General features: G+C 41.7%; 1 protein-coding gene across 1 annotated transcript in view; it reads right to left on the bottom strand.

Annotated features, from left to right (window-relative positions):
- The window catches only part of slc7a11 (solute carrier family 7 member 11), a 193,133-nt gene that overhangs the window by 156,064 nt on the left and 13,572 nt on the right, over positions 1-23,497 (bottom strand). The window contains exon 2 of the mRNA XM_043674092.2: positions 4,266-4,392. Coding sequence (XP_043530027.2) covers positions 4,266-4,392 — 127 coding nt within the window. The remainder of the gene's footprint in view (positions 1-4,265; positions 4,393-23,497) is intronic.

Raw genomic sequence — 23,497 nt, 5'->3', positions numbered from 1 at the left:
TATTTTGCAGTGGTTTTCAGTAAAGGATAGAGCAATCCCAGTTGTACATCAGAAAATGGAAAGGATGGAAAAACTCAAGAAAATTATCATCATCAGGGAAGTCATATTGAGTAATATGTTGGTGCTCTGAACTGACACATTTTCCGATCTTAATGGATTTTACTCTTAAAAAATTGTGGCTAGTGATATAATTGATGCCTTAATTTTAAATTACCAAAATGCCCCTAGTGAGAAGGTTCTATTTGATTGAATAAAAAGTGTAACTCCTTTATTCAAATGGGAAGGAGAGAGACAGCAGGAATATATGTTCCAGTTTGCTTAGCATCAGTCATATATTCATAGAGTCATACAGCATGGAAACAGACCCTTGGCTCCAACCAGTCCATGCCTAACATAATCCCAAACTGAACTGGTCCCACCTACCTGGTCCTGGCCATATCCCTCCAAACCTTTCCTATTCATATATCTATCCAAATTCTTTTAAAACTGTTATTGTACTCACATCCACCACTTCCTTAGGAAGTTCATTCCACATGCAAACCTCTCTCTCTGTGCAGAAGATTTGCCTCCCATTTCATTTTTAAATCTCTCTTAAAAGATGTCAGGAACTATTATTATGAACATTATCACAACACACTTAGGAAAGTTAAAGACAGCCAGGCTGAGTCAACTTGGTTTTGTGAAAGACAAATCATGTAAGAATAATTGATTGGATGAAGAAGTGATATGTCCTGTGGATACAGGGAACCAGTGGGTGTACTGCACTTAGATCTCCAGAAAGCAGTTAAGGTACACGTCAAAGGTTAGTGTGGTAAATAAAAGCTCATGATGTTTCGGGTATGGATAGACAATTAGCCAGCTGAGAGATAACAGAAAGTGGATGTAAATAGGTATTTTTATCTCGGCAGGAATCAGTTCTGGAGCCTGAGCTTTTTATAACTTATGCAATTGACTTGGTCAAAGGAATCAACAGTATGAATGCTAAATTTGCTGATTATAAAAAGACACATAGAAATGTAAGTCATTAACAATTTTGACAAGAATAATAATAAAGAAACAAGTTATCTAGATGTTTGGAAGCTGCAGAACCCTCATTCTGAGATACAGAGGAATCTATATGTTTGATGCATAAATTGCAGGTATGGAATGCCATTCGGAAAGCAGATATAATTTGGAACTGAAGATGGTAAGTCATATTGGACTCAAAATGTTAACGCTGTTTCTCTTTCCATAGATGCTGTCAGACATATTGAGTTTTTCCAGTACCTTCTGCTTTTATCCCAGCTCTTTCAATCTCTCCACATAACTGAAGTCCCTCATCACTTGTATCATCCTATGATTCCATGACTCTATTTGCTGTAGCTCATTCACAATTGTTTTGTGGCATATGTTGTTAAAACTACACCCATGTTGAGCTAAGTGCAGCTCATTTGTAAAAATATTTATTCACCATTATTTCCTGCCTTCTCAACTTTATAGATAAAGTAGCCATAGTCCTACTGGACCATAGTGCAGCCCTCACAATACAGAGAGATGATTGTTGATTGTTTAACCTGACAGTCACCACCAGTCATCTCAAAGGTGAGGGGAGAGGTTGGGAGAAAGATTCCTTCATGGTAACTTCAGCAAATATGCCAGACCTCTGCATCACAAACCAGCCATCCAGCCAATTGACCTCCCCTCCAATACATTAGTCAATTACATACCCAGTTTGCCATATTTTCTCTAATTCTATTTGCCTCTTTGTTCATATATACAACATTTATTGCATGATCTTCCTCAAGCCTCTCAGTTACTTCATTAAAGAATCTAATCAGTTTTATCAGGTATGATCTACCTTTAACAAATTGTTACTGTCCACTCCTTATCACATCATACTTCTCCAATGGCTAAACTAAAACAATTTTGCTTGGAGTTTCCAATGGATTATGTTGCTTTTCCAGTGCTATTCCCCCAGGCCAACACAATCAATGTAAACTCCAAATTGTGTTTAGCATTACTGGACTTTTCATTCGTTTCAAATACATTATGGCAGGAACAGACCTCAACTACAAAAGTGACCACAAATCCTGGATGAATTAATCACCTTTGGGAATTTTTCCTCATTGCATTCATTGGCAGGTCTTCAAAGATGGCTTCAAAAATTAGGCCAGAACCTTTCAGAGCAAGGGTTATAAACATTCAGAAAAAATTTGATTTTTTTTTCACTTACTAATGTACTAATTGCTGTATTCCAAATTAACCAGAGAATAGCTTGCAAATCTTTCACAAGTCAATTTCAGTGAATTAAAATTTACACACAGGTGAAGGATTGATATTGCACATTCATCTACATCTTTTTCTGATAAAAACATTGTCAGTTGCATAAATGAAACCTTGCTAAGTTATTATTTTTGTTCATTTTTAAAATTCAAGTCAATTTGTTATGGTTTGATATAAAAGCAAAACATGCCGGGACTACACAGGAGGTGCTTTAACATCTACTGAGAAAAATGACAGGTTGTGATGATTCATATTTATTTTTATTTATACTCATTGCCTGTGCTTCCTGGTTTCTGCTGTACGATAACGGGGGTGTATTTTGTCAATTGCCAGTAACTCCTGAAATTAGAGCTGAAAGCAGGTGGCTACCAGTTTTCAGCGACAGTGGCTAGCATGACTCAGCATGGTATACTGTGGGCAGCCAACTGACAGACCACCAGCATAAGCCCAATCAGAGGGTGGCAGCTCAGCAGTGCCATTGTTAAAACTGGCCACTAATGACAGCAGCTTCAGGGGAGAGAGGGGATGGCCTCATAGTGGGAAGACGACCAGGCCTGCCAAGCTCGGCTATCATTTAGTTGCTGTGAAGCACTGGCACTGACATTTCCCAAGGTGTGACCATCACCAGCAGCAAGCCCTCAGTGTGTCATGAAACTATAGAGTACCCATAAAGAATAGCCTCATCACTGTAGTCCACTCAAAGGCCAAGAAGTGAACATTAATTGGCTGTCTATGTGGCTCAACTGGTCTCCCAGTGTGTATCCAATCAGCATCTCTCTTGCCATTGACAATATAGTATGTTTATAGGTTCATGTAACATGTTGGACTTCCCTTCTGACCTCAGTCTGTCAGCCTTTTTACATCTGAGCCCTTCCTTAAAGTGCCCAGAAAATTACACCTCACTGGTACCAGCCATATTTACTATCAGACTTGGTGTTGTGGTTACTTCTCTTGATGAACTATAGTTTTTGATTGAAACATGTTTTAAAATCACATAGATAACATTCCAATGCTGTGACGTGGAGTTATAAAGAAAATACCTTGAGGCTTTAGAACATTATTGTCATTAAAGGAGGGTGACATAATGTAATGCTGCACACTTATTGTCGCCAATAGATTGCTGCATGCGAAGTGCACTGCAATATATGTCCAAGGTTGCTAGGAGACTTGTGGTTGCTAGGAGTTCCAACTGTACACAAAAGATCATTTGAAAGACTTAGAAATTAAATTTAATGAACTAATTTTTTTGATGCTCCCCTTTTTCTTTTAACTTTGCTTTTCTCTCTGCCACTGCTGTTAATTATGGCTCTCAGAAGCCATTGTGCTCGTTGTTCTGCTGCTTTATTTATGCCCAGTTTCATTAGTGATGCCAAGACTTTGTTGAATTGAAATTCCCTAATAAATTAGATTGTTGGAAAGAGAAAAAAAGGGATGCAAGTGATTAGCCAACACAGAGGTTATTGTGTCCACATAACAGTCTTGTTACATCTGAATCAAATGAAAGAGGTACCCTTACTTCACATAGGCAAAAGACTACTTCCTGCAATATTAGCAATATCAAGATTCTGCCTTGAGTAATTGGAACACTTCTCAAACTGGATGGACAATATGCTGAATGACATTAAAAAAATTACAGGCCCTGAAATTCCAGAGTGGTTCAATTGGTCCCTCCCCATGGGAAACTGGGACAAACTTTTTTAACATTGGCAAAATTTACAATACTGGATCCTTCTGCCATAACCAGAATTACAAAATGGTTTTATACATTCCACAAATCCTGAAGAAAATGCAAAATATTCCATTCTTCAAACTGCCCCCTCATGTTTTGCAAAGGGAAGTCTGTAACTACAAAGGTTATGATATCTTGAAATATACTTCACCCCCATTTAGATTTTGAAACAGGTACAGATTTGTTTTATAACAAGAACACACAGACTGGAACAGAGGGTTTGATGTAAGGTTTTCCCTATTTGTGAATGGAAAAACTTTGGAAATTGACTCACCGTATGACAATGAGTTCTACCCAGACTCGAATGAAAGCTGGTAGAGGACCGAAGGCTTCCAGGATGTATGTGTAATGAGCACCTGATTTCTTTATACTGGTCCCAAGTTCAGCATAGCAGAGCGCTCCTGTCAATAGAAAGGAACAGCATCAGAGTAATAACTAACTTCTCAAAGCATCTATCTATACATATCAATGAATACACAAACTGACATGCCTGCTGTGTATTCACCTCCAATTGATGTTTTATTGCAGATGCAAAATGATCAAGAAAAAAATCCACTTGGCTTCATTCCTCCACTCTTTGTACCAGCCAGTTCCAACTGGTTTTCCTGACCTTGTCAGTGTGGTGGGGGAAGAGGTGAGATTATATTGAAACAGTTGGAGTTGGTTCATAACTTATTTACTGCCAAACTAGAAAAAAAGACCCCAGTCTGCCACAAATAATCGGGATGTGACAGAAAATAGCCAATCCAAAACTTGGATGAGTGCCTACACACAGCAACAGAATTGTTTGCTTTAAAATGACAACCCTCGTTACATCTAGTATTAAGTTCATAACAAAACAACATATCCTGTGTTACCTGGTCTCACAGTCCTCTGTTTATAAAACATCATGGTCCAGATATTCCACAGTTTTCTACTTTAACTCCAAAACGAGACAAGTGGACTCCTCTGGCAAATCTGAATTGCTGCCATGTACGGCAATTTGTGTGAGAAATATCCTGGGGATAGTCAGGTGTTGCATCAACAGTCTTAGAATAAGCAATGGGGTGAAATATCTAATTGATGCTTACAAGGTATTTATTCAAATTTCTTTGCTGGACTTTCTTTACAAGAGAAAGCTCGCTGATTTCTTTTGTCTCCTTATCATCCCATACCTGACACGGGGATCAGCCTGTATGTAACACCATGACTTTGCTGCAGAAGGCAATACACTAGATTGCAAAACGTAAATTACACATGGATTTATATAATGAGCTGATTTCTCCCATTTTTCCACAAAGCGCAATTTTCAGTGCAATTCATGTTGGGCGCCCCGGCATGGTCCATTTTAACTCCTCCCAAACAATTGTCTGCTTTTCAGCTCAAGAACTATACAACTGGCCTCCGCAGCAAGTATGACAGAAGGACTCACCTCTGCTGGGACTTTGCAATGTTTATGTCGTTGGTGCTATATTTAAAACTCAGCTCCCTAGCACCTCACACACTTCAATGAAGGAACTGGCCTTTTCACACTCCCCTGCTCCACCATTGTAATTAAGCAAATAGCCCAGAAACAGAAGCAGGTACCCTGTTTCTCTAACAGAGAAAAGACTGGAGATTGGCAGAAAAGACTCTAGACTGCTAAAAGCGGCCACGCCACCAGTCACAGCCAGTCTGGATAAAGATAGCAAATGATCTCCAAGATGAAAAGAAACACCCAGCAGGGCCAAAACAAGACCTTCTCCAGTTCACCAGGGTACATGCCACCATCCCCTTACGTTTGCTATCTCATACTCACAGGGGTATCACTATTCATGTTAACTCTGCCACTCCACACACCCCCTCAACAAGGCTCATTGGCTACCATACTTGCTATTGCAAGCAGCATGTCCACTCAAACACATCCCACCTATCTCCTTCTTGCAAACGATGAACCCTGCCTACCCACTGCATTTCTTACTCACTTACTGACCACACCTCACTATCCCTCCTGCTCCCCATCAACACTAACCACTCGTCCACCCCTCTGTCTTAGTGCAGGAAAAGATTAGATTAGATTACATTACAGTGTGGAAACAGGCCCTTCGGCCCAACAAGTCCACACCGCAACCCACCCATACCCCTACATTTACCCCTTACCTAACACTATGGGCAATTTAGCATGGCCAATTCACCTGACCTGCACATCTTTGGACTGTGGGAGGAAACCCACGCAGACACGGGGAGAACGTGCAAACTCCACTCAGTCAGTCGCCTGAGGCGGGAATTGAACCCCGGTCTCTGGCGCTGTGAGGCAGCAGTGCTAACCACTGTGCCACCGTGCCGCTCACAAAAACTTCTCTAAATATCAGTCGCAGGGTGGCTGACACTAGATTCCTCACCCCACATGTGGAAGAGATGCTGGAATTCACCGGGGCTTGGGTTGGGAGGAGGGGGCGGTGTTGAAACTCCAATGTCCAGCCAACTTTGTTTTGTTGTGTTGTACTGCACTGCTCTCCCATTAATGTCAGAACACATTTTCTGGAACAAGCTCTTATACCTTTTCCACAACTACTTCCCACTTTTATGCAGGTTTTAGTGGACCCCTGTGCCCTCGAATGACAAGGAAGGCAGTGCTGGAGATGCTGAGTTCACCTTTGTGATGTCCCAGTCACATTTGTGCACTGAGGATTGACAGATGTCACTCAGGTCACCTGTTGCTCCTTGGAATAAGCCACTGGCATAAAAAAGTCAGTGCAATTGTGATCTTGCCAGGCAGTGAGATAGGATGGCCACCAATTCCATTGAAGCACGATGCCAGATCCAACATATGACATAATTTGGTAGTGGCATCCCCAGCCACCCTTAGTCTGCATTGTGATTCCACCAGCTGTAGATGAGAGCACTGAAGATGATAGATTTGGGAACTGGTCATCCTCATTTACTTACTTGGGCATCTTCAGCTGTTGCTTCCCTGGCTGGAGGTTGCATAGCAACCACAATAGTTCCCTGTTATAGCTGGGTTTGGTGACAACCTTCCAATTTCTGTCTTCACTGGTGACCCCATGACTGATCATGGCCCAGTCCCTGGACAGATATCTCCACAGCACCCCAACCTGTGGCTCCTCTACACCTACAAATCGTACTGAGGCCCAAACCCAGATGGCAATGACTTTGATGCTTGAACTGTGGATGGATGAAGAGCTTGGTCAAACTCCTGAACGAAGATTGGATGATTCTTGTAAATGTATGCAGTAGTACCCTCTAAATCAGCACAGTCACCTTTTGCTACACTCAGGAGTGATCCCTTTTGACTTTCAGACATAGCTATTAGCTTGAAGTATGTGCAGTGTGTTTGCCCGTAAGCTGCTGGCACATGATGTAGGTGTGAGATTGATGTAGCTCGGTGCTGTATAGCAACATGTTTCCCCACTTTATTGTACATCTTTTCGTCTGTGCGAAACACAGACACAATTCAGAAAGGCCAGTCAGCGCAATTGAGTGAAAGCTAAGGAAGCAAGCCAAGAAACAGAAGGGACATCCAAGTAGATGCATGAGATGTGTGAGTGGCCCTGTGGACAAAGCAATCTGGCAGAAACATGTAGGTTGTTGATGTCCCTGAGTTCCTGAAGTGATGTGTGAGTGGGTCTGAAAGCAGTCATGATGTTGTGGTTGAGGCTGGTGGTTGCCCAGTTGCAATGAGGAAGTATGGAAGAGGAAAGCGTCCATGCAGAGTGCAAGGAAGTGGTTGTGATGCTAGAGCCAGATGTAGACCCAAAGAAGCAAAGGGCAAGCTGTGGACTCACATAACTGCTCTAGCTTCAATGATGGGAACTGGCATCATCTAGTTTTTCAGGAAAGGAAGGCAGTTTGGTGAGCTGCATTGAAATTAAGCAAGGTTAGCGAATAATGAGATACAAATGCATGGAAATAAAGTGGTGCTTTTCAACAGCGAGATTCAGAACTCACCACCAAAACCTTAAGGGGAAAATCTGAAGTTTTTTTGAAGTATGACTCTCATGCTTTTCATCTCAATATAGTTTCCCAACTACCTTGACATTGCCCACACTACTCAGGGTCTTGGCAATGTCTTTCATGTTCTCAAAATAACCCAACTGCCTCAGTACCAATGTATTACTTTGAAAAATGTAGTTACCGTTATTTGTACACAAATAGGGCAGCAGCAGTGAGATATACTAACAGTTTGTCTGTTTAAAGGGTAAAAGCCAGCCAAATGTTCAAAGAAGTTTCTGCTCTTCTTCTTAAAGGTGGCTTGGAATCCATCAGGCCCACCTAAACAGGGTGTTAAGACTCAGAGCAGGTTAAATGCTAGGAATCCTACAGTGAGCAACTCACTCCTGACTCCCTAAAGCCTGTCCAGCATGTACAAGGCACAGATCAGGAGTATGATGGAATACTCCCCACTTGCCTGGATGTGCGCAGCTCCAATAACACTCAAGAAGCTTGACACCATCCAGGGTAAAGCAGCCCGCTTGATTGGCACCACATCCACAATCATCCATTCCCTCCACCACTGATACTCAGTAGCAGCAATCTATAAGATGCACTGCAGAAATTCAGTAACAAACCTTTGACAGCACCTTCTATCTACGGGGAAACCATGAGATTCCCGACAATGTGGAAACAGGGCCTTTGGCCCAACAAGTCCACACCGACCCTCCGAAGAGTAACCCACCCAGACCCGTTTCCCTCTGACTAATGCACCTAGCACTATGGGCAATTTAGCATGGCCAATTCACCTTACCTGAACATCTTTGGACTATGGGAGGAAACTGGAGCACCCAGAGGAAACCCATGCAGACAGGGGGAGAATGTGCAAACTCCACACAGACAGTCGCCAGGGGCTGGAATCGAACCTGGGACCCTGGTGCTGTAAGGCAGCAGTGCTAACCACTGAGCCACCATGTTCTCTTCTAAGTCATTCAGCATTCTGATTTGGAAATAATGCTCCATTCCTTCAGTATCGGATCATAATTCCGGAATTCCCTCCCTCACGGCATTGTGTCTATCTGCAGCATGGGAATTGCAGTGATTCAAACAGTCAGCCCAACAAACCCTTCTCAAGGGCAACTAGGGATGGATAATGCATGCTGAGACAGCCAGCAATGCCCACATCCAGTCAGTGAAATTTTGAAAAAAGGCTTCTAATCCATCCTCCAGTCAATATTATGCTGAAGTGTCAGCAATGATTCTGAGCATACATTCTGACTGGGCTTAAAATCACAAACTACCAAGTCAGGAACAAGAATGCTACCACTGTATAAGTGTACAATATATCAAAATAATGTTCTAGTTCTAATGAAAATGTTCAGCAAGAGATGGCATAAAGGTGCTTTGCACTAAGCATAATCACAGAATCCCTATGTCATGGAAGCAGGCTATTCAGCCCATACTGTCCCTCCTAAGAGCATCCCACCCTATCCCTGCATTTCCCATGGTCACTCCATCTAACCTGCACACATTTGGTCGGTAGGAAGAAACCCAGAGAACTTAGAAGAAACCCACACCAGGAGAAAGTACAAACCCCATAGAGTCAGTTACCCAAGGCTGGAATTGAGCCTTGGACCCTAGTATTGTGAGGTAGCAGTGCTAACCACTGAGCCAACTTGCCACTTCCAAAGTCCGGTCCATAATGATTTCACATTTAGTGTTGGTGGTAATGGGTTGACAATTGACCTCTGCCTTCTGACTGAGGTAGTCGGCAAAATCAACAAGGTTCTGCTACCTTGGTTATTAACGACTGACTGGTACTGAAAAAAAAAACACTTGCACGTGGTCATTGGCTGAAAATAAGATTGACAAGGAATTATATTTCTCCCTCTCCAGGCAAAATCAGAGGGCCTGTGGATATTCACCAATGCCAATTGAGACTCCTGAGTCAGTACTAATTTCACTAATTTTGTATAAACACAAAGCTATTCTAAGGGCTCGAAAGGTAATTTTAAGAAGTTTACATTTCAATGTTGTTTGTTCCTGTTATATTATTCTGACAGAATTAGGAACAAATTGTTGTTTGAGCGTACATCCAGGATGGCACAGTTACGCACAGTAGCTGCACAGTAATCAGGAATCTAGCAACAATGTATCAGTCCACCAACTACAGGGAGAGTTGATGATACTCACTCATGCTTCAGAATTTGAGTCTAAAGTGTTATTTCAACCTTATGGTAACCAGGAGATACAACAGTTTCTTTTACAAATTAAACTTTTGGTATAGATTAAAAATAAATACAAGAGGCAATGGTTAGCCATGATGAATAAACTGGAAAAAGAAATGAATGATGTTGAAAAACATGGCTTCTCTTTCACACTTTCTTTGTCGTCTATATTTCCGGAACTCCATCAACATTAATGAGCTGGGGTTAAGTCAAGATTTGAAAGGTCAAAGTATAATGTTTTCTTTCCGCAAGTATACCCATGGCCTGTGTTTTGGGTTAAAATGCAGATTGCATCAATGTTTATGTGAAGGTTGGAAAGTTGTGGATCTTTCCCCAATAAATCTATCATTGACAGCTGAGGTTATTTTGATTTGGCTTGAGAAGAAGGAAGAAGATGAAGAGAGAGAAGGGGATAATAAAAGATTGAATTAGTAAATTAGAGATGCACAATCAAGACAGTTAGCAACAAACTGTTAAATCACCAGAAAAATACAGATTCAGCACAGAAAGGTTACTCATTGAACCAAGCAGTATTAGGGTTATTGAAAAGTTTCAGCAGAGAATGGGCCCAAACTAAATCATTGGTAGCTCAACAGTCTATTCTAGTATTGCTATTTTTGCAAACTGTTGGACTCAACTGTTTGGCTTATCTGATCAATCAGAAAGTTTTATTTTCAGTGTTACATAAAACTTCAATCTAAAATGACTACTTTATTTTTCAAATAGTCACGTTTACAAATTGCAAACACAAATAAAACTCCAATAGAAACAAATTTGTTTCATAGATCTTTCAATTTTAAGCAAGTCTAATTAGATGATAAGGTCATTCAGATATGTGTAACATTGGAACTGTTTGGGTGAATGAGTGGTCTGATCTCACAAAATTTGGTGCTCTCATTACTTCAAAGTGCTTTAGTCTCAGAACTCCAGCAATAGCTCTAAGTGCTTTAATTTCATTCTTGCATTTGGAACTTGTCACCCATTTTTTAAACACTTTCTGTGAACTACCTCCTAATGCGTGACTCCCTTTCATGACTAAAAACTCGAGCAATGCCGAGGAGTAACACCAAAGCCATCTGTTAAGGAAAAAAAAACATTGGCTTGGAGGTATGCAGGCAGAATCTCAACAACACAACTTGTGTTGAAATGGGGGAAGGCCAATTATCCATCACATTTAAATGGCTTCATACACTTTCCATAGATTTTATCAGAGTGAAAAAGACGTGTTTCACAATTGTGACAAGAAGAATCTTGTCCTACATATCATTCTGCCCACATACAGCTAATTTGGATGACAGGTTTGGACCACAGGAGCTAGTGCAGATGATTCACATGGATGATCCCTGGAATGGTAAGTCTAACATATGAGGAACGGCTGAGGATCCTGGGATTGTATTCATTGGAGTTTAGAAGATTAAGGGGAGATCTAATCGAAACTTACAAGATAATACATGGCTTGGAAAGGGTGGACACTAGGAAATTGTTTCTGTTAGGCGAGGAGACTAAGACCCATGGACACAGCCTTAGAATTAGAGGGGGGTAAATTCAGGACAGAAATGTGGAGACATTTCTTCAGCCAGAGAGTGGTGGGCCTGTGGAATTCATTGCCGCAGAGTGCAGTGGAGGCCGGGACGCTAAATGTCTTCAAGGCAGAGATTGATAAATTCTTGATGTCACAAGGAATTAAGGACTACGGGGAGAATGCGGGTAAGCGGAGTTGAAACACCCATCAGCCATGATTGAATGGCGGAGTGGACTCGATGGGCCGAATGGCCTTACTTCCACTCCTATGTCTTATGGTTTTATGGTCTTATTCACTTCAGGTTTGCTTCTCCCTTCTGTGGGTGAGTCTGTACTGTCACAAGCCCAACAAAGAAAATTCAGCCTCTCCAAGCTTTGCAGTGTCAAATGGAAATATGAATTTGTTTATGTAGATGGGGGGAGTGTTTTGTAGCCTCACCTTTGAATGTTGTTTTTCTTGTGTGTATGGGATGTCACCACATTCATGTATCTCAAATTCAGATTTTCTGGGGTATACAGTCTCTTTTATGTTCCCACAGGGGAATCTGTTGCTATGTAAATACATACAGTCCACACTTGGGTGTGTCATTTTCATTCAGCTCTCAACTCGTAAAACTTGCACTGCTATTGTTCAGCTGCAACGTAACATTTGTTACCCTAAAGACCGAGGACAAGGTGTGGCGGTCTCACACAGATTGCCACTCCACCTCTGATTTGTTTTGTGCAATGAAAGAGCTCCACATTTCTGACAGGAGATTCCCAACAGGCCACCTTCAGAAGTATGGAGCTGTACTTCCATTCTGACAGGTCCCTCATAATGTCAAACAAACAGTCAGGAGAAGGCAAATCATGCCCCCTACTTCACAGCAGTCTCTCACCGTATTCTGAAATGTTAAAGATTCAGTGTCACAGGCAGCTCCGACAAAGGGTCAGTATGTAAGGTAAGGTGAGATTCAGGTGTCAGTAGTGTGAAGTGCCACTTTGGTAAGGAGTACTGCCAAGTGGGTATGGTACCAACAGGCAGTGGGCAGAATCTTAAGGAGTACTTTTTAAAATTCATTCATAGAAAGAGGGCATTGCTGGCTAGCTCAGCATTTACTGCCCATCCCTAATTGCCCAGAGGGCAGTTAAGTGTCAATCACATTGCTGTGGGTCTGGAGTTACATGTTGGCCTGACCAGGTTTCCCTCCTTCAAGGACATTAGTCAACCAGATGGGGTTTTTAAGACAATTGACAATGGTTTCATGGCTATTATTAGACTCCTAATTCCAGATATTTACTGAATTCAAATTCAACTATCTGATATCGTGAATCAAACCCAGGTCCCCGGAACATTACTGGTGTCTCTGGGTTAAGCAGTCCAGCGATAACATCAACAGACCATCACCTCCCTTTTGCAAGGTAATTACAGTGCCAGGCACAAGGTAGCAAGGAGGCCAAGTAAGTGACAAAGTATCTCAGGTTTGTGGGTGATATGGTGTCTGGGGGTGTGGGAAGAGAACTTTTGGGTCCCAAGGTGGGGGCACAGAAGGTGGCAAGTCCCAGGGATGGATTGTGTCATGTCTAGCAGAAGTCCAAGGGTTTCAGATCCACAGCGAGGGGGTATAGGGATCCATCACTTGTCTGGTCCCCTTGCTTAGCACGCTACTTATCTGGCTGTGTTCCTACTGGGTATCCTACATACTGCTTGTACCTGCTTGGGGGTTGTTTTTGAGTGCAGGGTTTAGAACGTCCACAGGAGATTGGGTGATGCTGGGGCGAGGTGAGGTGGAGGTGGTTGGGTCCAATGTTGGGGGAAGATGAGCTTGGTCCAGGGTTGGGAGAGTTCAGCTACAGCAGTAGGGCAGGGATTTCACTTCCAGAATGGTGGCAAAGACATTTGCATCCAGACCTGGGAAAAGGGGATACATCCCTAGTTTAGGGGAGGCATCAGGTCCCAAGGATAGAGGGGCTGTGTTGGGTCTGGAGCTGAGGTGTGGCAAGTCCCGGGGAAGAGATTGTTTGGTCAGGGTCGAGGGATATAAGAGGTCTGAGGGAAGTGTAAGGGGTGTGTGTTTATTAGTTTAATAGACTAACTCCTGAGTAACTAAGTATTTGAATTGCCTAACCTTTCCTAAGTAGCTATTTACTAACCTCAGCAGAACCCTCTGAATTCTCCAATTTAAACGAAGACTTTCAGAAGGTTCTAAGCATAGGGGAATTCCCAAATGAACCTTTAATTTCCCAGGCAATTCTTTCAGAGACTGCTCCAATGACGACTCTACTGGGTCCCACGCAAAACTATTATCCACACTTCAGGAATAATGTTATGGCCATCAGAAAATCGGGCCCAAAATTTGATCTATGTGCAAGTATCCATTAGATGTATGTATTCAGTTCTGAAATATGCGATGGAATGGTTCTAATATTCAAAGTTGGGGCAGCAATAGAAAATCAAGCAACTGACTCAGGAGTTACAGTGGGAGAGAGCAATTAGATACTTGCTGGTGTCGCAAGTGCATTTCATAAATGGTGAACAGAAGATTAAAGGAACAACATGTGCTTTAGGCGACATTCCAACATTTAAGCAAAGCACATAAACCACAGACAGTACCTAATGCCACAGGTAAAGATTTGCACAGTATTTTCTGCCAGGCAAACTGAGGATTGGTAGAGGCACATCCTTCTTTAATTCTTGTTCAGTCACTCACTTCAGTTGTTTTCAAGGAATCAGTCCTCAAAAGTCAAAGAGACGGCAGAACTGATATCTGTGGTTTTCCAAACCACCTCCCCCCTCAACTCCACAAACCAGGTATTAAGACTTGTCCCAGATTCTCATACCATTAATCTAATTTTTGTATTCAGAACCTTGCTGTCAGTTACAGTGCTTTATATTGCAACAGCGTGTACAATTAATTCATTGGTGGGGGAAGCAGCATGAATGCAAGTTTCTTTCTTTATCAGCATGTTATGCCTATACTTTAAAACAACTCTTGCCTTTCTCAATGGATTGTAGCAGTCAGATTTGCTAACAAGTTGCTACTTTGTCACAATGTTGTTGAAGGCCAGTTAGTTTAGGTGATTTGGCTCTTTTCTGCCCGAACTCTTATTGTGGGTGGAAGGCAATAGCAAACCTTCACTAACAAAATACTGTCAAGAATACAGCTTAGGATGAAGCAACAACAACCAATGAACTGGGAACATGCCTTCAGGCACAACACACACGAATGAACATCTCTTGTAATGAATGTAACGCCAGCACCGATAAACATACAATTTTGAGGTTGATTTTCCTCTTGGATGGTGAGTTTAAAAGGTCTTTGACCTTTTAAATGCATTTAGTTTTGCTTTTCCTAGCTGCGAACAATCTACAACTTTTACAGCATCCAATGATGATTTGTTTTCTACAAAGTCCATTCTCAGGTGAGGATCAGATAGATCTGAAGGAAATATTCTGATGTAGGTCAACAGAATTAAGAGTTTCTTGCAATTATACTAAGCATTCTTCGAGATCTCTTTTATAAAGAGCTTTCTGAAGTGACACAGCATCAAGTCATGTTAATTGTGGAGTCAGCTGAAATCGTTCATAATAACGGCTTTGCACCATTTCAAAGCTGTGATCCCAGGTACACAGACTGCAATTTGGTCAAAACATAGTTATTAGAGGAAGGTTACAGCAAATCCCTTCGTTCACAACAGCCATGCCACTGAAGTCGCACCTTGTCAACTATATAAATAGGTCTCAGAGCTTTTGGGGTTATTGATTAAAAATAAAACAAAATATACAGCATTTAATCCATTCATTTCTTTTACACATCACATAAAAATGACCACTGTGAATATTTTAGTCCAAATTCAGGTTATTTGCATGGTGAAAGCACTACAACTCATATTATATAACTTAATATTACATTAATCTGCCAGGTCCTTTGTGAAAAGTTAATAACTTTGTGGGTTTCACATCATCTCCCAAGCAATTTCAAAACTCATAACTAATTAATTAGCACATTATAAGCAAAAAAATGTAGCTATATATATATATATAGTACCAACAGAGTTCACTCCTGTCTGCTGAATATTTTTAAAAGAATGCACACGAAACAAACATTTAAATTTTAAAAAGAAATCTGTGTTATATGAAAAATCTTCAATATAGTAGAAAATTCCAAATACTTCCTTTCAACACTTTCTTTGGCACAATTCCTAACAAACTTTCCAACTGATACAAAACCATGAGCATACCAATTCGTCATGAGTAATGCCACAATGACAGGTGTCTTATGGTGCAGAAAATACTGTCACTGCCTCTGACCTAGAAACTCTGAGTTCCAATTCCACTCAGTACTTCATGGCCCTAGAAGGTGTATTAATAACATGGTCAAACATATTGATTATCAACATGTGAACCCTTCCAATATTCCTTTGGCAGGTGGTTAGAATTGGAAAATCCTCTGGTCAACTATGCTCAATGGTGACCTGTTCCAGTAAAAATAAGCTATGGAAACAAACATAAGCATGTGCTTTGTTTGACTTAAATGCCGCTTGGCATGTGAGGAAAGCAAGAAAGGAACAGCTCAAATCTGCTGACTACAGTTTAAAAACAATATTGTTGTGGCAACAGGCAATGGTTCAAATCTGGGATTTCAATGCTACCAAACTGCAAGATCATTACTTTTCTCATTCACGAGTGCAGCTAAGACTATCAGATGAAGTGCAGCCATGCAATTCAATGGCATTCAGAGAACACTCTCCATATTTAATGAAATACATTATGATGCTGCAGGATAATGATGAATGAGAAAGAAAGCAAAATACCAGCCATCTTGCAAGCAAGAGGTGGAAGCTGTGGCATGCATTTTTAGTGGGTAAGGTGTAATATTCAGAGCCGAATGGTGATCACTCGTAGTACAAATGATGAAACATTGGCATTCTCCCTGAGTTGAGGTGTGTGTGGGATATAAAGTGTTCGGGGTCTGTGCCCGCACGCTCCCACTCCCGCCCACCTGGCTGGCCGCATTTTCCTTTGCTCTTCTTTTTGTTTTGTGTTTTCATTTCGCTTTTATATCAAAATTCACTTTTCTGCAGCTGCAGTGGAGGTTGCGAGGGGTGGTACAATGGCGGCTGTGTGATGGATCCGGTCTGGAAATCCTTGCGTAGCCATTTCAGAAACCCAGTAGCCATGGAGGGAAGAAAAGATTAACTTTGCCCGAACTAAGTATTTTCTTTAAAATTTATTTAATTAAAATGGGGCCAAATTGTAGCAACTTATACACAGCTCACTGTATTTTCATAAATACAAGCGACAATAAATTGCTGTTCTCTTGTACTCTTGTTGAAAGGCCAAGATAAAAGCGGTATCCTTTTAATGTAAAAGGCTGGAGGTTTCAAGGGAAGTTGAGAAGCTTTTGTCACCCAGAAGTTAAGGTCATTTGGACTCACTATCTGGGAGACTAGTAAGGGTGGGTAACTTCACAACCTTTAAAAAGTACTTAGAATAACACTTGAAATGTCATAACATGGAAAAGTGGGACGAGGGTGGATTCAATTCTCATTTTTAGCAGTGCAGACACAATGGGCTAAAGAATCTCTTCTGCACTTCATGATTCTACAGTTCTTCCTTCTCATTCCCTCACCAAAAATGACCTAGAAGTAACACTCTTGCATTCACATACCAACTGGGCTAAGAATTACACCCATCATGAATAGTTTATAACTTTTAACGAGAATTGTTGACAGACGCTGTACAATTACACAGCCATCTTGCTCAAGTCAGACTTCCCTGAAATTCCTGAGGTGAGCCTGTCACCCACATCCCCATTCCCCTTTTGCTCAAAATAATGGAGCTCAGAAAATACTCAGTGAGCTCAGTGTGCCTACACTGGATCACCACCATTTGGACCATTCACCTGCCTTTACCCAATAGCCCAGCACTAAACTTGGAATCAGTTTGAATAAATAGTATATACAGATCATAAATATGAATGTCCTAATAAGTCAATTCCATTGTATATCTGGAAGAACTGAACTTGGAGAGCATGAGGGGAACAAAACACTCCAGAGAACGAAGTTAGGCAATAAACTGTAGGAGAACAGGAAGCAAAGTAAACCATTCAACCTATTTGAACCTCTCCATCATTCATATGAGATGACAGCTAACTTGACTCCATAAACCCACCTTTGCTTCTTAGCCAGCTTTAGGTCTTTGGTAAACAAAGGTAAAGTTTAAAATTAATAATTGTCTTACATTTTTTCATTATTGACTGATGGTATGTAGCTGTTGCTGGCTGGGCCAGTATTTATTGCCCATAAACATTGTTAAGCCTTTTCAGAGGGATTTAAGAGTCAACTACATTGTGGGTCAGGACTAACATGTAGGCCACACCAGGTAAGGATTGCAAATTACCTTCCCTGAAGGACATTAGAAAGCCATTTTTAAAAAATATATATTTATGGCAAACAATAACAGTTATATTGTCACAATTAAACTCACTTTAAAGTCCATATTTTCTTTTAAATTTCACCATTGGCCATGGCGGGATTCAAACCTACATTCCCAGAATATTAGGGACTCCGGATTATAAATCTTACAACACAACCACTACACCACAGTCTCCCTCTAACAGCAGTAATTTGTTATCTATAGAAGGTAATTCCAACCTCATCCAGAAGTGTTTCTTAACGTAATTCCTGAAAAGACTCCCTCTGACATTTAGACTAACAGCCAAATCCTAGATCACCAGCCAGTGGAAATTGTTTCCCTAAACTGACCCTATCTGTTCCCATCAGTATCTTGAAAGTTTCAATCACCTTCTAATTTCCAGGCATCACCACCCCAAATGTAAACTGCCCTCAAAGCTTAGGCTCCTTATCTCAAGAAAGGTATTATTGGGCATAGGGAAATGTGATGAAAATTAACCAGGCTAGTTCCTGGCATGGTTGGAGTGTGGTGCTGGAAAAGCACAGCAGGTCAGGCAGCATCCGAGGAGCAGGAAGATTGACGTTTCAGGCAAAAGTCCCATCTCGAGCAGTACTCGCTTTCGCTTCCTGGCATGGTTGGTCTACCCAATGAAAAGATATTGGGCAAATGGGGCCTGTATTCTCTAGAGTTTCAAAGATTGGGAGATGATCTCATTGAAACCTCCAAAATGTTTAAAAGGATTGGCAGGGTAAATGTTTCCTCTGGTGGGGGAGTTTATACCCATTGTGGGGGGGCACAATTTAAAATTAAAGGGCTGCCACTTAGGCCTAAGATGCAGAGAAATACTTTACTCAGAACCTTTGGAATTGTCCACCAGAGAGACTTTGGAGCCTCAATGATTCAGTTTACTTGAGGTAAATGTTAATAGGTTTCCAATTAACCATGGCATACAAGGTTATGGGGATATGTAAGCAAAAGGCACTGAAGTATTCAAACAGCCATGAACATAATGAATGGTTGAATAGCTTACTTCTGTTTCCAGCTTTTAGATTCCAAATACCATTCTGGTAAACCTATGCAGCTCTCCCTCCAAGGCCGATAAATCAGTGGACCCAATTTTTTTCACTGTGATCCCATTCTGAAGCTTGAAAAAAATCCATGATTTCAAGATAAAATAATTGCGGAGGCTGGTATCCCATCACCAAGTTACCATTTATTTACATACAGAAAATCTTTGACACTGATCCAGCTTCCTCAGAGCCCAACTCTCAGAGTGAACAGGATGTGTGATACTCCTGCTTACATCTGTCAGCCAAGACTCCCTCATGGACCAGATTAACAGCCCCAATCAGGGAACCCATATTCTGGCTGACCTCATTACAATCACTACACAGAGCCGTGAGTTAGGATTGTGGAATTGTGAGAGAGGTGTGGAGATTGGGAGAAGCAGAAGAGCTATGAGAGCAGGGACAGTTTAAGTGACTAAATTTTAAAATAAAAATCATCTACATTGCCAATGGATCTTTTGCAGCAAGAATCAGGCCTGGAAATTCAATTAAATAGGTTGCACCCATCATTAAAAAAACGCAAGGATTGACGGTTTCTCACAGCTGTCAACACTTGGTCAAAACTCCATAGCAACCTTAGGGTCTGTGAATTTAAAATTTTATCTCACTGACTCCACTGAGGGTGGACAGCCACAGTTTGAGAAACTCTTCAATTTATCCTATTGTCTGGCGCTCAAAACTGCTGTGGGCTTTTCCATTGTTTTGACAAGCAGGAAACAAAAATTGGGACCCAATCCAACCTCAACGGGCAACGACTTTTCAAGGTTTTCAAGGAGGCACTGTTTTAATTGACATAGTACGGGTTCCTTGTTTACTTAAGGGTGACAGGTAAACACTGCAATGTTGATTTGAGGTCTTCCAGTTTGAGAAGAAGTAGCCTACAATAAATGGGAAGCAACTGAGGGAGCACTTCAACATGGAGACACCTTCTAACTTTTCCAAAATTGAATAATAAACTGGAAAAGCAAGCCGGTCACCACATTGGAATTGCTCGACACAATTGCCTCACAATCAAGCAGGGAAGCTGCCCCTCCACCACTGCGTCAGGAAACTGAAACACTAGAAAATCCTATTTGACCTCTTGTCCAGACTCTTAATGAACCTATTTGTCTGCCTACTTGATGAGAGCTGGTAGCCCTACTGGCTGTGCACCTACCTCAGCTAAAATGGCAATTGCTAGGAATGGTGTTTGAAATATTCTGATTCTGAAAGTTTCAAGTCTTTTCTGCCTCCATTCCTCCCCTGGGCTCGCCGCAGCAATTCAGACCCAGGACTTCGCACTGTTGCCGCATACTGCCATGTGACAGTCTAGTCCTCTAGATTCAAAGGTCAGCATTCCATTACGTTCTCTTGTTACTTTCTGGAACCATCCATAATAGTTCCACATGTGGACTTCCGCATCTCTTTCAATCACCGCAGCCTTTCACCCATCTGGAGTTTATCTTCTTTTTAAAATCTTTTGATATAATCTTAGTATCCAATCATCGAAATCCCATTTTTTCTCATATTTTTGCCAATTTGCTCAATCTATTAATAACTTTGTAATTTGTACTTTCATCCACACTACTAACAATGCCAGCTTGTCTTGTGCCATTAGCAAACTTTGATAGCACCTTTTCCTGTTATTAGTAAATAGTGAAGATTCTTGTAGGACACCTCTGATCAGAGCTCACCAGCCCAATATCACTTCCCTCTGTCTCCTGCCTCTCAGCCAATTTCTAACCAGTGAAAACTTCATAGCATCTGAATGTTGTCCCCTACTTTGTTAAAACCATGAAAGAGAAACCATCACATCCTGGTGATTTGCTGCACTTTAATGCCATCGCTTTCTTCATTACTAATATTTTGGTGGATCACTGATTCAATATTAGCTTCCTTAGTTTCACGTCATGCTATCTTCTTCCATTGGAACACTAATGCAAAATAATTCCTCAACAAGTCTGCTATTTTCTTACTTCCATTTACTATATACAAATTTCAGTTTTCAAGGGACTCATTTCTTTATATTCATTTGTGGGCTGTGGGCATCGCTGACTGGTCCAGCATTTATTGCCCGTTCCTAGTTGATGGTGAGCTACCTGCTTGAACTGCTGCAGTTCACCTGCTGTGGGTTGAACCACAATTCCTTGAGGGAGGGAATTCCAGGATTTTGACCCAGTGACAGTGAAGGAACAGTGATATATTTACAAGTCAGAATGGCGAGTGACTTGATTTAAATATCCTTTATTGTCACATACATTTTATAGAAAATATAGTGAAAAGTGTGCACTGTCGCTTGTCTATAAGTGCCAGTCACAGAATTTAAAAAAAAGGAGTTCAACATTTTCCTCCTCCATTACTACAGCATACCACTGCCAGAGTCCTGTTCTGGGCTATACCAGCCCAGGCCATGCTATAGAGAGAGTGTCCCGCTCTGGGCTATACCAGCCCAGGCCATGCTATAGAGAGAGTGTCCCACTCTGGGCTAAACCAGCCCAGGCCATGCCAGAGAGACAGTGTCCCACTCCAGGCTACACCAGCCCAGGCCATGCTATAGAGAGAGTGTCCCACTCTGGGTTATACCAGCGCAGGCCATGCTATAGAGAGAGTGTCCCACTCCAGACTACACCAGCCCACAACATGTCATAGACAGAGTTTCCTGCTCCAGGCTACACCAGCCCATGCCATGCTACCACCAGGGGCGCACTCCACAGGGAAGCAAGAGTCTATCCAGGCTTCACAGGCCGACCGACCATCTCTGCAGTCACGCTGCCTGTAAAGATGCCCCCGTCGCTCTGAGGCCATGAAAGTCACTTCCTGCTGAAGAGCTCTCTTTACAGGGTAAGCTAGAGAGAAAAAGAAAAAAAAGATAACTGCAGATGAAGAGGACAAGGCCGGGCACAGGAGTCAGATCACTGCCCACCGTGCCACCTGGCTTGGAGGGGAACTTGAAGGTGATGACATTCCTATCTATCTGTTGCCCTTGTCCTCCCAGATAGAAGTGGTCATAGATTGGGAAGATATCTTAGAATCTTTGTGAATTTCTGCAGGGCATCTTGTAGATAGTACACACTGCAGCTACTGAGCATTGGTGGTGTCGGGAGGGAGTAGTTGTGGATGTAGTGCCAATCAAATGGGCTGTTTTGGCCTGGATGGTGTCAAGCTTCTTGAGTGTTGTTGGAGCTGGACTCATCCAGGAAAGTGAGGAGTATTCCATCACATTCCTGATTTTTGCCTTGCAGATGGTGGACATGCTTTGGGGAGTCAGGAGGTGAGTTACTTGCTGCAGTATTTCTAGTCTCTGATCTGGTCTTGTAGCCATTCTGTGTATGTGGTGAGTCTAGTTGAGTTTCTGAACAATTATAAGCCCCAGAACATTGAAAATGAGGGTTACCAGTAATGGTAACATCATTGAATGTCAAGGGGAGGTGGTTAGATAATTTCTTATTGGTGGTGGTCATAGTGTCACATTTGCATGGCGTGAATGTTACTTGCCACTTGTCAGTTCAAGTCTGGATATTGTCCAGATTTTGATGCATTTGAAAATGGACTGCTTCTGTACCTGAAGAGTCATGAATGGTGCTGAACATTGTGCAGTCATTAGTGACCATCCCTATTTCTGACCTTCTGATGGAGGCAAGGTCATGATGGAGGGAAGATGGTTGGGTCTAGGACACTACCCTGAGGAACTCCTGCAGAGATATCCTGGAGCTGAGAAGACTGACCTCAAAAACCAAGACCATCTTCATATGTGTTAAGTATGACTCCAACCACCGGAGAATTTGTTCCAATATCTATTGATTCCCGTTTGCTAGGGCTCCTTGATGCCAGAATCGGTTGACTGCAGCCTTGATGTCAAGGCTCCCAATCTCACCTCACCTTGGGAATTCAGCTTTTGTCCATGTTTGAACTAAGGCTGTAATGAGGTCAGGAGTTGAGTGGTTCTGGCTGAACCCAAACTGGGCATCACCTAGCAGGTTATTGTTGGAATCGCTAGTGCTTGATAGCACTGTTGATGATACAGTCCATCGCTTTATTGATGATCAAGAGTAGAGTAATGGGGCAGTGATTGAACGAGGTTGGATTTGTCCTGCTTTTTATGTACAGGACATACAAAATAAAAGTTGTTACAGATCACTTTTTTTTTCTAATGCTCTTTTTCCTCAGAATTTGAAATCCTTCCATGTTTCTTTTCATGTCTTCTGTTTGCAGCTCTTGCTGGGTTGGCACATCTGGCTCTTTGTATCTCTCTCAGGAGTTGGGTTTTGTGGCAGAGTTTGCATCTTTTAGTTCGCATCTTTTAGTTTTATCTTGTCTCCTACTCCAATACAGGTGGTTCTTCCATAATGCGATGGTTGCGTTCTTGTGCAACCCTGCATTATAGAAAACTTGCATTTTAGAAACG

The sequence above is a fragment of the Chiloscyllium plagiosum genome, unplaced genomic scaffold (assembly GCF_037043375.1).
Source record: "Chiloscyllium plagiosum isolate Xiang-an unplaced genomic scaffold, Cpla_swu_hap1 HiC_scaffold_36, whole genome shotgun sequence".
In the NCBI taxonomy this organism is placed as follows: Eukaryota; Metazoa; Chordata; class Chondrichthyes; order Orectolobiformes; family Hemiscylliidae; genus Chiloscyllium; species Chiloscyllium plagiosum.
This window is presented reverse-complemented; position numbering and strand designations above follow the sequence as displayed.